This window comes from Perna viridis, chromosome 2 (assembly GCF_037379345.1).
Source record: "Perna viridis isolate PV_CMFRI_1.1 ecotype Kerala chromosome 2, ASM3737934v1, whole genome shotgun sequence".
In the NCBI taxonomy this organism is placed as follows: domain Eukaryota; kingdom Metazoa; phylum Mollusca; class Bivalvia; order Mytilida; family Mytilidae; genus Perna; species Perna viridis.
The window spans coordinates 48,927,575-48,940,330 of NC_142446.1; the positions used below are offsets into that span (position 1 = coordinate 48,927,575).

General features: G+C 33.1%; 1 protein-coding gene across 1 annotated transcript in view; it reads right to left on the minus strand.

Moving 5' to 3' along the window:
- The window catches only part of LOC148625568 (structural maintenance of chromosomes protein 4-like), a 36,305-nt gene extending 23,565 nt beyond the window's left edge, over nt 1-12,740 (minus strand). The window contains exons 1-4 of the mRNA XM_088569137.1: nt 12,600-12,740; nt 8,713-8,855; nt 6,306-6,500; nt 5,548-5,727 (exon numbers count right to left, since the gene is read on the minus strand). Of these exons, the coding sequence (XP_088425263.1) occupies nt 5,548-5,727; nt 6,306-6,500; nt 8,713-8,855; nt 12,600-12,675 (594 nt within the window). The 5' untranslated portion in view covers nt 12,676-12,740. The remainder of the gene's footprint in view (nt 1-5,547; nt 5,728-6,305; nt 6,501-8,712; nt 8,856-12,599) is intronic.
- Between the last annotated feature and the right edge of the window lie 16 nt (nt 12,741-12,756).

Here is a 12,756-nt window from a genome sequence, read left to right on the forward strand (position 1 = left end):
CTCAGGGAGACTTCTCAGTGTGTGCAGGTTTCATTAGTTAAATTTAAATTTTGAATGATGTTATCATATAATGACATTCCTTTTTTGAACAACTTCGTCTTTCTAAGACTATGCAAAAAGACCAAAAGGTATAAGATCATTAACTAATGTATTTTTTATTTTTTTTTAATTAATTATTATAAAATTTCACATCTAGTCAATCTAATGTCTAAAAACTTATTGTTTACAAATACACCACAGTTCATTCTCATCAAGTGATTCACTGAACTATTGTTTAAATTGGTTTTCAACCTAGACTTGATTCGATTTTGGGTAGAGAATCCTCTTTCACATGTTGCAATTTTCACTGGCAGAAGAGTGCAGCACTGAACAAGTTTCACAATATTTGGTATTATATCTTCATAAATTCATGCCAAGTTTTTCACTAATTTCACTAAGGGAGGAAGTTTGAAAAGAACCTGTAACAAGCCTTTTGTATTGTTTATATTCCATAGGCACTTGTTCTTTGTCAATTCCTTGGATGGCAAAACGATCAGCTAAAACAGTAACTCTTTGGTTTCCAAATGTTGCCAACTCTCCTTTTTTGTGAGCAGAAGTAATGTGAAGAGGCTGCAATACTTTCATTTTTTCTGTCAAACCACTCTCTCAAAAACGATCTTCTAAATTGTTCACGATGTTGTCTATATATTGTGGCATAATAGATCTGAGGATATCTTCAGTGTCCAATGTTCATTTAATCAATGATAAATTTTAATTTTCAGTAAGTATTTAAGACAAAAGATAATTAATTTATAGTTCATTATGTTTACTGTCACTTCGGGGTGACTTCCAATCAACTGATGTTACGCAGTCAGATCCTTTGATGTTGACATGTGTACAGTTAGCAGTAACATTTTCAACAGTAATATATTAATATATTTATGGTATTAAGTGTAACACTTTATCAATTTAAGTGTCAAAATTTTTTAATAAGAACTTTGACATCATAGTGACAGGTGTGTTGTGTATATATTCATTTTCATAAATGTCAGCGTAAATTCTAGAGAAGTTCCAATTTAGTACTCGATGGGAGATCAGATGAGTGTTAGAAGCAGGGTGGAAACATGTGTAGTGACCTGCTGTGAATTGTCTCATTTCAGCTGTGAAAACACACAATAAAATTATATTTAAAGAATCATCAATGCTCTACTGGATTTTCCTAGTAGATTTTGAAAAATAAAAGGGAGATGTGTCGGATTTTAAGGACGATTTTAACTTCTCTTTTGTGGTAATATACGGCGAAGTTTGAAACCAAAAAGCCACTATTACGCCTCAATTGCCCCCTAGGATGGTCCTTGGATGTGTCTGTTATCATATTACTTTTTAGATTTTGAAGAATTGTCATCACTGTTACCATGGATTTTGTTCCCTTTTTTGTCTGGAATACTTCTTATTCTCTAAGAAAGGAAAATACATTAGAAATACCACAGGTAAAAACAACAAAATTTGGGTTACACTTATTCAAATATGGAGGAGCCTCATTATGGATTGAGCTGCTGCTCAATATCTCGAAAGAAACCAGCCTTGTATATTTCAAGAGTTTAATAAATAACTGGGATGGCAGCTTATGCAGATATTGATAATTTGGCTCAATCATCTGTATTCTTATAGCTTAGCTTCATCTCTAGTATGTTCTTACCATTTATTTTACTCAATTATTTATTTATATAATCAGTGGTCATTTTAAGCTTTTAGCTTGCTTGTTAAGTTTACCAATGTACTTTATATGTAGTGCTTTAACATTGCATGTGTTTAAATTTGTCTGTATTTTAAATGATATATGTATTGCATGCATCTAATTATGTATCGGTATATCTGTATGTCTGAATGACTTTTTGTATTTGTATGTGTTGTTTTGTTATGTGAGTCGGTATAAAGGCTCTACAGAGCATCAGTGTGTGAAACCATTTTTTCCCAAACTTGCCATACTGGCTAGTGGAATATTGATCTTGCTAGCCAAATAGAAATTCAACTAGCAAATTATTTTTTGGTTTTTTATCTGTATCATCATCTATTTTCTGTTTGATTTGATTATCTTCTGCCTTTCTTTTTCTTTCTTCAACTATCTTCTCATTTGTTTCTAAATAAATCAAAAACTTTTCCAATTTCGAATATTCCCTCCTGTTGAAGTTTTTTAAGTACTTAAAGTACTCCATTTTTGAACTCATATTTTAAAAGTAAAATTATATTTCAACAGATTCATCATGGAACAAGAAAATGTTTATCATTTGCTTCTTGTTCATTTTTATTTTGACAATTAACAACTAATTTGCAAGGTAACATTTCATAAATTACCAAGATAATTTCATTTGACTACTAATATGAGATTGGGACTGTCGTGTAGGTTTTGGTACATCCGTTTACCGGAAATTAAAATGTATTATCGTAAACAATGCTTTACAAGCCAATAAAATCGTGCAAAATTCACTTGAATTATTCAAGCTAAACTTCTTAATATGTAGGGAACATATTTTTAATGTATGATGTTAAGGGATGTTCAACTAAATAAGCTGTTGGCCGGTTAACTTTCCTTGGAACTCGCCAATCAAATTACAGTCGCCAAATTGACAAGTGTAATCTAATGAGAACTCGCCAAATTACACATCTACTCGTATTTGGCGAGCTGGCGAGCAGTGGTTTCCCACACTAGAGCATATTTTTTTATAATGTGCATCCGAATATAAATAAAAATTTCTGTTCTGTTCTGTTCTTCCAGAGCTTTTTCAAAGGTGTTTACACTTGTTGCAAGAATTTTTGCTGAGGGCTGTTCCAGTAAAACATACATGGGACAGGGGAAGGCACTTGAAAATTGTGGTAACCTCCCATAGAAGCGATATTTTTCCACTCCTACCCATCCATAGAGGTAAAAACCCAAGCTTTATAGGCACCCACAGAAGCAAATTAAAATTTATATATATTCTTTAACAGTATTCCCATGGTGATACATTACTTTTTTATATAATTTTATATAATATACAGATAATAGGAAGACATTGCATGATTTCATGAATGCTTCATTCCATTTACACATTATCAGTGTTCTAGCTAGGATTTGAAAATAGAGGGTGCGCAGGGAAGAGGGCACTTTAACACGTAGCATGTTTTTCAACCAAAAAGGAACATTGGTGTATTTGAAGTTTTTTTAAGATTTATGTTTCCATTAAGTCAGAAATATCTTTATTCTTTTTTTTTTTGCTTTTCTTGTATGTATGCATGTATTCTTATTAAATAATATAAGAATGATGTGTAGACAAAAATTAACATTACTTTTGTAGAATTTAAAGCAGTATACTATCACACCATAAAGGAGATTAAGGGCAAGTGATTCTTAACATTTATGACATACTATGAGGTAAAATGTTGCATGAAATGTAACAAATATTCAATATTGTTACAATTCAATTTCATAATTATATTATTTTCTCTAATTAATGTAATTATAACTTTTGAAAAATTACCTGTACTGTTGACGATATAGAAAATTTTAAAATGAATTGAACTGACAGAGATAACTGACATATTGAATAAACAAACATATGCAACAAGCAATTGTTTACACCCATGGTTCTACATAACATAGTCCTGTCAACTTGAAAATATTTTAAAAATTAATTGTACAAAAGAAAATAATTATTAAACAATGATTGGCTGTCCATGAAATGGTGATAGATCCAATCGGGATCCAATTTCTACTTGTAAATGATCATCATCTGACAACCCTGATCAGCTGAATGATCACAAATAATTACCTGAGGTATATCTGAGGGTTAATTACGACAGGATGTGGTAAATGAAGGTGACACTTCTTAATTGGCTTGGTGTAATTTATTAACAAAAGTGTAATTTTCAGATAATTATAAATGGGCACTAAGGGGGTAATATGGCAGAGGGGTGGGGCGCTGCGCCCCTCCATTTTGCCTAGCTAAGACACTGATTAAAAAACATATATATTCACTGTTTTGCCTATTTCTTGCATGTTGCATATATTCATGTATAGACTAATGCTTTTACCTCTTGTGCATTCACATATCTGTACTTTAAAATCGTTTCATATATTAACATTCATTTTTATGCACACATATCCTCTTTTCAATGCATAGCTACTTCTTGATTTTTGTTTTGCCTAAGAGCAAATTTGAAGGCCAGAATGTAGGGATTACCTTTCTGGCATTCACAATTGTAAGAGTATTTGTCCATAGCAAATTTTCAACCACCACTTTATATCACAGGTCAATGATATTTGGTATGTGAAGAGAAACAGAAGATAATGCAGAAGTTTTATTGATCCACACTGTACAACAGTGACTGTAAATGAAGCTGGTGTATTACCATGAATTATTTTGTATCTGATCTAACCAGTTGAAATTTCTGTATGTATCCATATGATTGCCATGATAGTTGTGTGAAGTCCAAAAAATCCATTTGTTTTATCGGGGATCAATGATTTCAAGAAAACTTCTCTTCTTGTATACCTAGCACTGGCAATCTGCTGTATTTAAGCATCACTCAAGTTTGCATGCACTCTGTGCAGGTGAGGAACAAGAGAGTATAAAGTAATATTGATGTTTATCAAAATCAAAAATTCTGCTCATTTGCACACTGGGGGCTATCTTGTTTAAGGGTATGGAAATTTTGTCCATTGTTGTAGACTCTCTGACAATTTCTAAGATGAAGAACAGAAGTAAAAGCCCTGTTCTTTGATAATTTGGTGATTTTGTCACCTACACATTCACTCCATAGCCCATACCCTTTCATTTTGAAGTTTTGGAATGGGTTATTCTTGATATCAATATGCAATGACAACATAGTGATTTAACAACTGTTCAAATTCAGTTTCAAAAGAAGTTTTATTGTGGAGGAGTTGCTTTGATGATAATTCAGACACACTGAATAGATATAAGACGTGGTATGAGTGCCAATGAGACAACTCTCCATCTGAGTCACAATTTATTTATTTTTTTATTTTTCATTTATTTAAGTATAAACCATAATAATAAGTCTAAGTATGATCTTGAATTAGGAGCCTTGGATCACACCGAAAAGTAAGCTATAAAGGGCCCCAAAAATTACTAGAGTATAACTATCCAAACGGGAAAACTAACAATCTAATCAACATAAAAATCGAGTCTCTTTCTGCCACTATATAAGCTGTACACCACTATGTCAGTGATCAGTCATGGTAAGTCTCTTTCTGCCACTATATAAGCTGTACACCACTATGTCAGTGATCAGTCATGGTAAGTCTCTTTCTGCCACTATATAAGCTGTACACCACTATGTCAGTGATCAGTCATGGTAAGTCTCTTTCTGCCACTATATAAGCTGTACACCACTATGTCAGTGATCAGTCATGGTAAGTCTCTTTCTGCCACTATATAAGCTGTACACCACTATGTCAGTGATCAGTCATGGTAAGTCTCTTTCTGCCACTCTATAAGTGGTACACCACTATGTCAGTGATCAGTCACAGTATGTCTCTTTCTGTACTGTACATTATAAATAACTTACCTGTAATATCAAGAATCTGTTGTGATCCAAATCAATACCACTAGCTCTAAGGACACTCCCAACTTCCTTAAATGTAGCTTTCTTCTTATCTAGCATGTAATATGAGCTATTATCTTTAAACGCTGTTCTAGACACAACAAACTTAGAATTAGGAACCACTGTATAATCTTCATCACCATCCTGCGGAAAAAGAATAATCTAATCACACATGCACTTAAACTGTTTGCCACATTTTTTATGATGATAAAATTATTTTTTTTCATTAATTCATTGTTATGTGGGTAGGAGACAGACAAAGTCTCAGTTTCACATTCTTCTTAAACTCCACAACTACATACAATGTAATAATATATATTCAGTATTTGGGATGTAACGATACATTTTTTTCTCAAACGATACATATCAGGATATTGGATGTGTTTGATGGTACATATCACTATACATTTTAAGAGATGTGTGTCCTTCATGGATACGCCATGTTTTACAAAACAATGCCACTTATGCATGACACAAAATAAAAAGTAAGAATTTGATTGTTAGTATCGTAGGCGGCCATAACGTAATGTGAACTGAAATTGTCAAAAGAAAAACAAATTGAAACAGAATTTGGTATGTGCCCCCTGCATCGGTTTTTCATCAACAACTTGGCCTCTTGATGAAAACAACAACAAAAATGTTAAACAGTGAGTCTATTGCAATTTTTTTTTAAACAACCCTTAAAAAAAAAAGATAAATGTCTCCAATTTCTAAAATATTACCCCAGTGTCTATAATCTTCTGGAAATGAACAGCAACTGTACAGCTCTCTATGTTTTTATGGTTCTCACTATTGTGTAGAAGTACACTTATTTTCTTTGACCTTATTTTGTTGGCACGGAAACCAAACACAAAAAGCATAGAATCAATCACATTTGATTTACCACTTCCATTTGGGCCAACAATAGATGTAAAACTCTGAAATGAGAAATTATATAGTAATTTATGATTTAAACATATTTAAATAAATTTGTTAAACAATTCCTACAGAAATCCTATCTTTAAAAACTGAATAAATAAACAGTGAGCCCTGTCTAAACCAAAACCCCATCAGATTTTAAAATGGATTTGCTTTCAACAGGTGTTTGGTTTACATTGATACAAAGGGAAAGTTAAAAGCATCTGGTAAAGACAGGTTTTTTAATTACATGTACTTTGGAGTTTGTTTCATATAGTTTTCTATAAATACATGTAAGTGTAAACAAGAGGCTCCCAGGAGCCTGAATCGCTCACCTGGTTGAATTTTGGCTTTCAAGGGCAATAAATTAAACAAGTTGTCCAACAATTTTGACTTAAGAAAACTTTGATAGGACTTAATCATAAGGATCGTTTCAGTAAATGAAGGTCTAAATCTATCAGTTTTCAAGACATAGGCTGAAAACTGTAAAAAAAAAAACAAAAAAAACTCATTTTCCCGTCAAGGGCAATAACTCTTATAAGAACTCATCTGACAAATTTTATGCCCAAAGACTTTTGTAGTCCTAAAAATAAGGATCATTTCAGTAATTGAAAGAATTTGGCTAAACCTAACGATTTTGGAGATATATGCGAAAAACTACTGTCTGACCCCTATGTTCTATTTTTAGTAACGGCAGCCATGTTTTTCTATGCAGGATACCCCAAGGAACATGCATACCAAGTTTGGTTCCAATTGGTCAACTAGTTTCAGAGGAGAAGAGTTTTGAAAAATTGTTATCGATGACAGGCGCCAAGTGATGGCAATAGCTCACTTTGGCCATGTGAGCTAAAAAGTAGTCCGGACTATGGACCATTTGATTTAGTAGGTAGGGTAATATGTTTGCTTTCAAAATACTTTACAAAATCAGGTCTGTTAACATCACAGTACTCAAGTGTTTGTTAAAAAATCCTCTACTTCTAATTAGAGTATCAATTATTGATAAAAAAAGTTACTATTAACTGATAAAAGAAAACTAGAAGCCATGTTTGTCACAGGAGCCCCAGTGTCATTTGTTAGTACCGGTAGTGATTTTTTTTAGTAAATCAAATTTGTCTGTATGACACTATTGATGACCCTTCTCGCTAGATTTGCCAAATTCAGAACATGTTTATTTTATATGAAGACATGGTTTGCAGATTCAGAAATCCTTCGAAGACTTGTGATACTATTGGTCTGTTGGTTCAGCTCAATCCTTCCAAGACTTGCAATGACAAACTGTACCAGTACTGTAACTCAACAAATTTGGGGATCAGAATTTCTTTAATATATGCATATCTACACATTGCATCCTGGCCATATAGTGTCATGAAATTCTGTTCAGTTGTGTCAGACTAGTTGCGATGAGAAAAAAAGGACTGATGGACAGACTGATGGACACATAGAAAATGTTAATACCCCAAATAACAAATCCCTTACTTTGTTGCTTGGAGAATATTTCTGAGAAAAATTATTAAGTCCAACTATTACCCAGTTCCGTAATATTTCATGAACATCAAGATCTTATGACCTTGCACACCATCATGTGTAGAAACATCCTGCAAAAATATTTTAGATGTAGTTCAAAAACTACAGGAGACAGCCAAACAAGCTCCATAGCCCTATTTCTGACGAAAATCAAAATTCTTTGGCCCTGCACACCTTCATCATGTGTAGAAATATCCTGTAAAATATTTTAGATGTAGTTCAAAAACTGTACAAGGAAATAGCCTGACAAGCCATAATCCATTTATTTCTGAGTAAAATTAGTAAGTGTAACTATCACCAATTTCCGAAATATCTATAAAAATCAAAATCCTTTGGCCCTGCACACTTCCATCATGTGTAGAAATATCCTGTAAAATATTTTAGATGTAGTTCAAAAACTGTATCAGGAGATAGCCGGACAAGCCATAGAGCCCTATTTCTGACGAAAATGACTAAGTCTAACTATCACCAATTTCCATAATATTTCATGAAAATCAAAATCCTTTGGCCCTGCACACCTTTAACATGTGTAGAAATATCCTGTAAAATATTTTAGACATAGTTCAAAAACTGTACGAGGATATAGCAGGACAAGCCATGATCATGTGTAATCCGGACAAACGGACAGGGGTAAATTAATATGCCCCCGACAGTTTGTCGCAGGGGCATAAAAAGAGTCAGTAACTGATATGAAAGCTACACCCATACCTTGTGAAATGGTCCTAATGTTTGTACACCTGCATATGATTTAAAATTTTCATTTACAATATGTGTAATCATCAGTCTTGGTCCATTAATACTGTAAGTAGCCACAGTTTGTGGTGCTGGAGGAACCTCTATAGGACCAAAATCTGTAAAATTTAAAGAGAAGTAGTACAATTAAGTTGTTAAAGTTAATAACGCACACCAAAGCCAATTTTTGAGTAATTTGGGCTTCTACAAAAAATGTACTTACGATTACATAATTAAAGAAGCTAAGCAGTAACAGTAGAGCACAATATTAGATATTTACAACAACATAAGCTGCTTTCAATCTCAGAATTTCTGACACTGAAACCCAACTCAAGATTAATATACATGTACCTTATTAACATGATGGAATTCAAACCTTTACTGTTATAGCAAAACTCATTTTTCCATATTTGGATGACAAATGCATACATTTGTAAATGAAGCATGTGACTAAATGAACAGCTGGGAATTACTGATAAATCTAATAATCCTGTTATAATGTACTTACAGCCATCATTACTGACTACCAAGAAGAAATAAAAATCTTGAAGTTTTAAACATAGAGATTCCATGGACAAAGAAAACCAGGAATTAACTTAGGGAGTGCTTAACAAATGATAACAGACATTGTGTCAAATCATATTACTGTGGTAGATCATATGTATCAAAAAGTCAATGAAAAAAAAATATTTTTTACCTACCGACCCTATTTTTATTGGTGACTGGTAGCAGGAAACAAGACTATTATTTTTTTGCCTCATCAAAAAAATAATAAACAAAAATACAAAAAAAACCAAACAAACATTAATGAAAATCTATTGAAATCAGCTTTATCTTTTTTCTACTTAATGATGAAGGACAAGAACAAAATTACTGAACTGATATACCTTAGGCAATAGTCAAATAGTAAAATCTATATAAAAAAAGGCAAAATCATGGTAACAACTAGAAAGTGTAGGTATTTTCGATGATAATGATGATGAGTTTGACAGGTTTTATACTGCACTAAACCTCTTGCTTTATGGTTTTGCTGTTTTTTTTTAAAGGAAAAGACTACCCATGCATTAAGTTAGGCTCTACTGAAAAATCATACACACGTTAACAAAAATAAATAACCTTTAATGCAAAATGTGCTTTTGTAAAATGCTCAAGGCTATGCGAAATTCGAAAAATATGTGGATAGCCATCTTGCAGAACTCTCCTATCTGAAGAAAGATCACAAGCGGACTTTCTTTTTACCAATAGCTTCCAATTGGCTTGTGATGTCAGTAAGTCGGTTCAGTACTGATACAAGTTCTGCAAATAATATGCAAACAAAGAATATTCCGTAAATATTTCTACAATCCTGTTTATCTAATCACCAAAACATTGCTGTCTTGTCAAGCTTACAATTGCACGAATGATAAAAGAGAAATATGAAAGTTTTTTGACTGGCAACACCAACATTCCATGGAAGTAGCCATTAGATTTTCCTCAGACATATACTATTCTTCTAGCTGTTAATCCTGTTGTTCGTCAATGTGGTCTATTTGCTTACACGTTGTGCCTCACTCTCTTTTTCTGTTTATATTAGGTTGAAATAATAGGGGAAAAGTCCAAAATTTGCTTTCTTCAGACATTGTAATCAGTTAACTATTTACTTTCACTTTCAAACCAACTTCGTGACTTTACTGCTTAACTGATCATGGTCGCGCCCATAGGTGCAGGAAATTCAAATTCCCTAATTATAAATTGTAATTAGTCAGTTAAGAAAAAGAAATTCTTTTGTTTCAATTTCATTATCATGAACATTTAAGATTAGTTTCGATATGTATGACTTGCTTTATAACATAGTCGTCTCCTTTAAGTTACTAGTATGTATAATTATTGAAGTTTACTTCACTCATGGTCACCCATCTTCACTTTTTCTTAAATGAGTTCACACACACCTACATGTACACATACATAAATATATATATATATATATATATTCCAGTTTGTTTCCAACCAAAAAAAACCTCAAAATTTGAACTTTTTCTTATAATGGTAGAAAATGGCACGTCACAGTAAAGAGGTAAGAAGATATTCATACAGGATATGATTGTTGATGAATTTTAAGTAGCAAATAAATTTTGTTCTTGCTCTTCATCATTTACCCTGAATTACATCAGATTTTATTTTATTATATTCATCAAAATTTGCAGCATTACTTTATTTATTGCATTGAAATCTTCCTACACCTTTGATTATAATGCTGCTGATGAGAGGTCACTCCCTGAATTATGTATACAATGTATAGAAATTTGCGGTATATCTAATTGGTATTTTATGTATTTCTAAAGCCTAAAAATATTCTATGGACGAGAAAAAAAATGTCGGTATATGGTTACATTATTTAAAAAATAGGGTAGGTAGGTCAGCATTTCATTTCTTTTTATTTTTTTGGCACAGGTTCATCTTTACTTCAACCATATCATTAGACTCTAGAGTGTTGTTTCATGAACATGTTTATTACATCTTTGTATGTATTATTGATAAATATTTTTGTGGTCACAATGCTGCTGACTGGCTTCTGTTTATGACCGGATCAACCATATGCATTTGAAGACTTTGAAAATGCTGTGTTGTCTCAAATGCAAGAAAGACTTAGATAAGGTGTACTCAGTCTGTTAAACGATATCACATTTTTCATGGCCTTACTTTCCATGAATAGAAAATAAGCATATAATAATAAATAAACATTTCAGACTAGACTTGAGTATGGTATTTTTCGTACCAGTTTTTTTCTAGATTAGCAATTTGGATGATGGTTCATACAAAGCTAAAAAACATCTAAGCAGGAACTATTCTTCCAATTATCTTACAAATATTTGGAATGTTTTAAAAAATTAAGTAGAATGTTAGATATGGCAATAGTTGTTTGCATTATAAGGTCCCAGAGTTCATACATGGACAGGTGTTATGTTTCAGTCACTGACGATTGCTCTTGTTTGTTTTCATACATGATGGTGCATGTGGAAAGTGCTACAGTGTACATGTATAAGTGCATTCTATAGAATAAAATGTAACTTTTTTAAAACATGTTTACTACTTTTTTTTTAAATATGAATCTGGTGTTCATTCACTTAACTGAAATGAATAAAACAGCTAATGTGTTTGTTTACATTTAAGGTGAGCAGTAATTCACACACACACACGTCACAGTAAGTCATGTGCTGCTCATATAACAATCGAAAATCAACCACAGTTGTGGTCTCAAAGCCTTTATAGGACGACATATTAGAATGTATTATTCTGATCACTTGTCAAGTGACTTGTAAACTGCCTTACTTAAGGCTTGAAAATGAAATGGGGCATATCTATGGAAGCTCGGGTGTCCAAAGCGCTAAGCTTGTCATAAAAGGCGACTAAATAGTGCTCAGAAACCTAGCCGGGGGCTAGGCGCTTTGCCCACAGAGCAACTGGGATGTGTGCCCCAGGTGGTGGAATGGGGTAGCCCTGACCGGAAAACCTGACCGCAAACCATAGTGGTGCACTGTGTTGGTAAATATGCCACGTTCCTCGCACGTTAAAGAACCCTTCCGTGGTATTTGATAGGAGTAGGAACCTTTGCGCTCCGCCACAGCGGCACAGGAGGCTAAATTTCCCGACCTTACCCATCCCCCTTTTTCTAGTGGCAATCAAAATTTGTCGACCCTATTATCCTTGTATCCCATCCTTTGTTTCACATGATCATCATTTATGTTCAATGTATCATCCATATCATGTTCATCGCCTGAATATAGCTGAAATATTGTTGCTCGGGCGTTAAACCCCAACAATATTGCAACAATCAATAAATCTATGGAAGCTCTAAAAAGGAGGAGCTTCTCTCGTTTGCAAACCTGTTTCTAAATTGACATGTCTTTGCGGTGCTGTCTCTTGTTGGGAGTTCGCTTCTTCTATTTCCTCGGACATCATAAAGTTTTAGGACAATTTGTTTACAAAATTCTGAAAAGTGCGCTTAAAAATATAAACCACCGGAAGATAATACAACACATA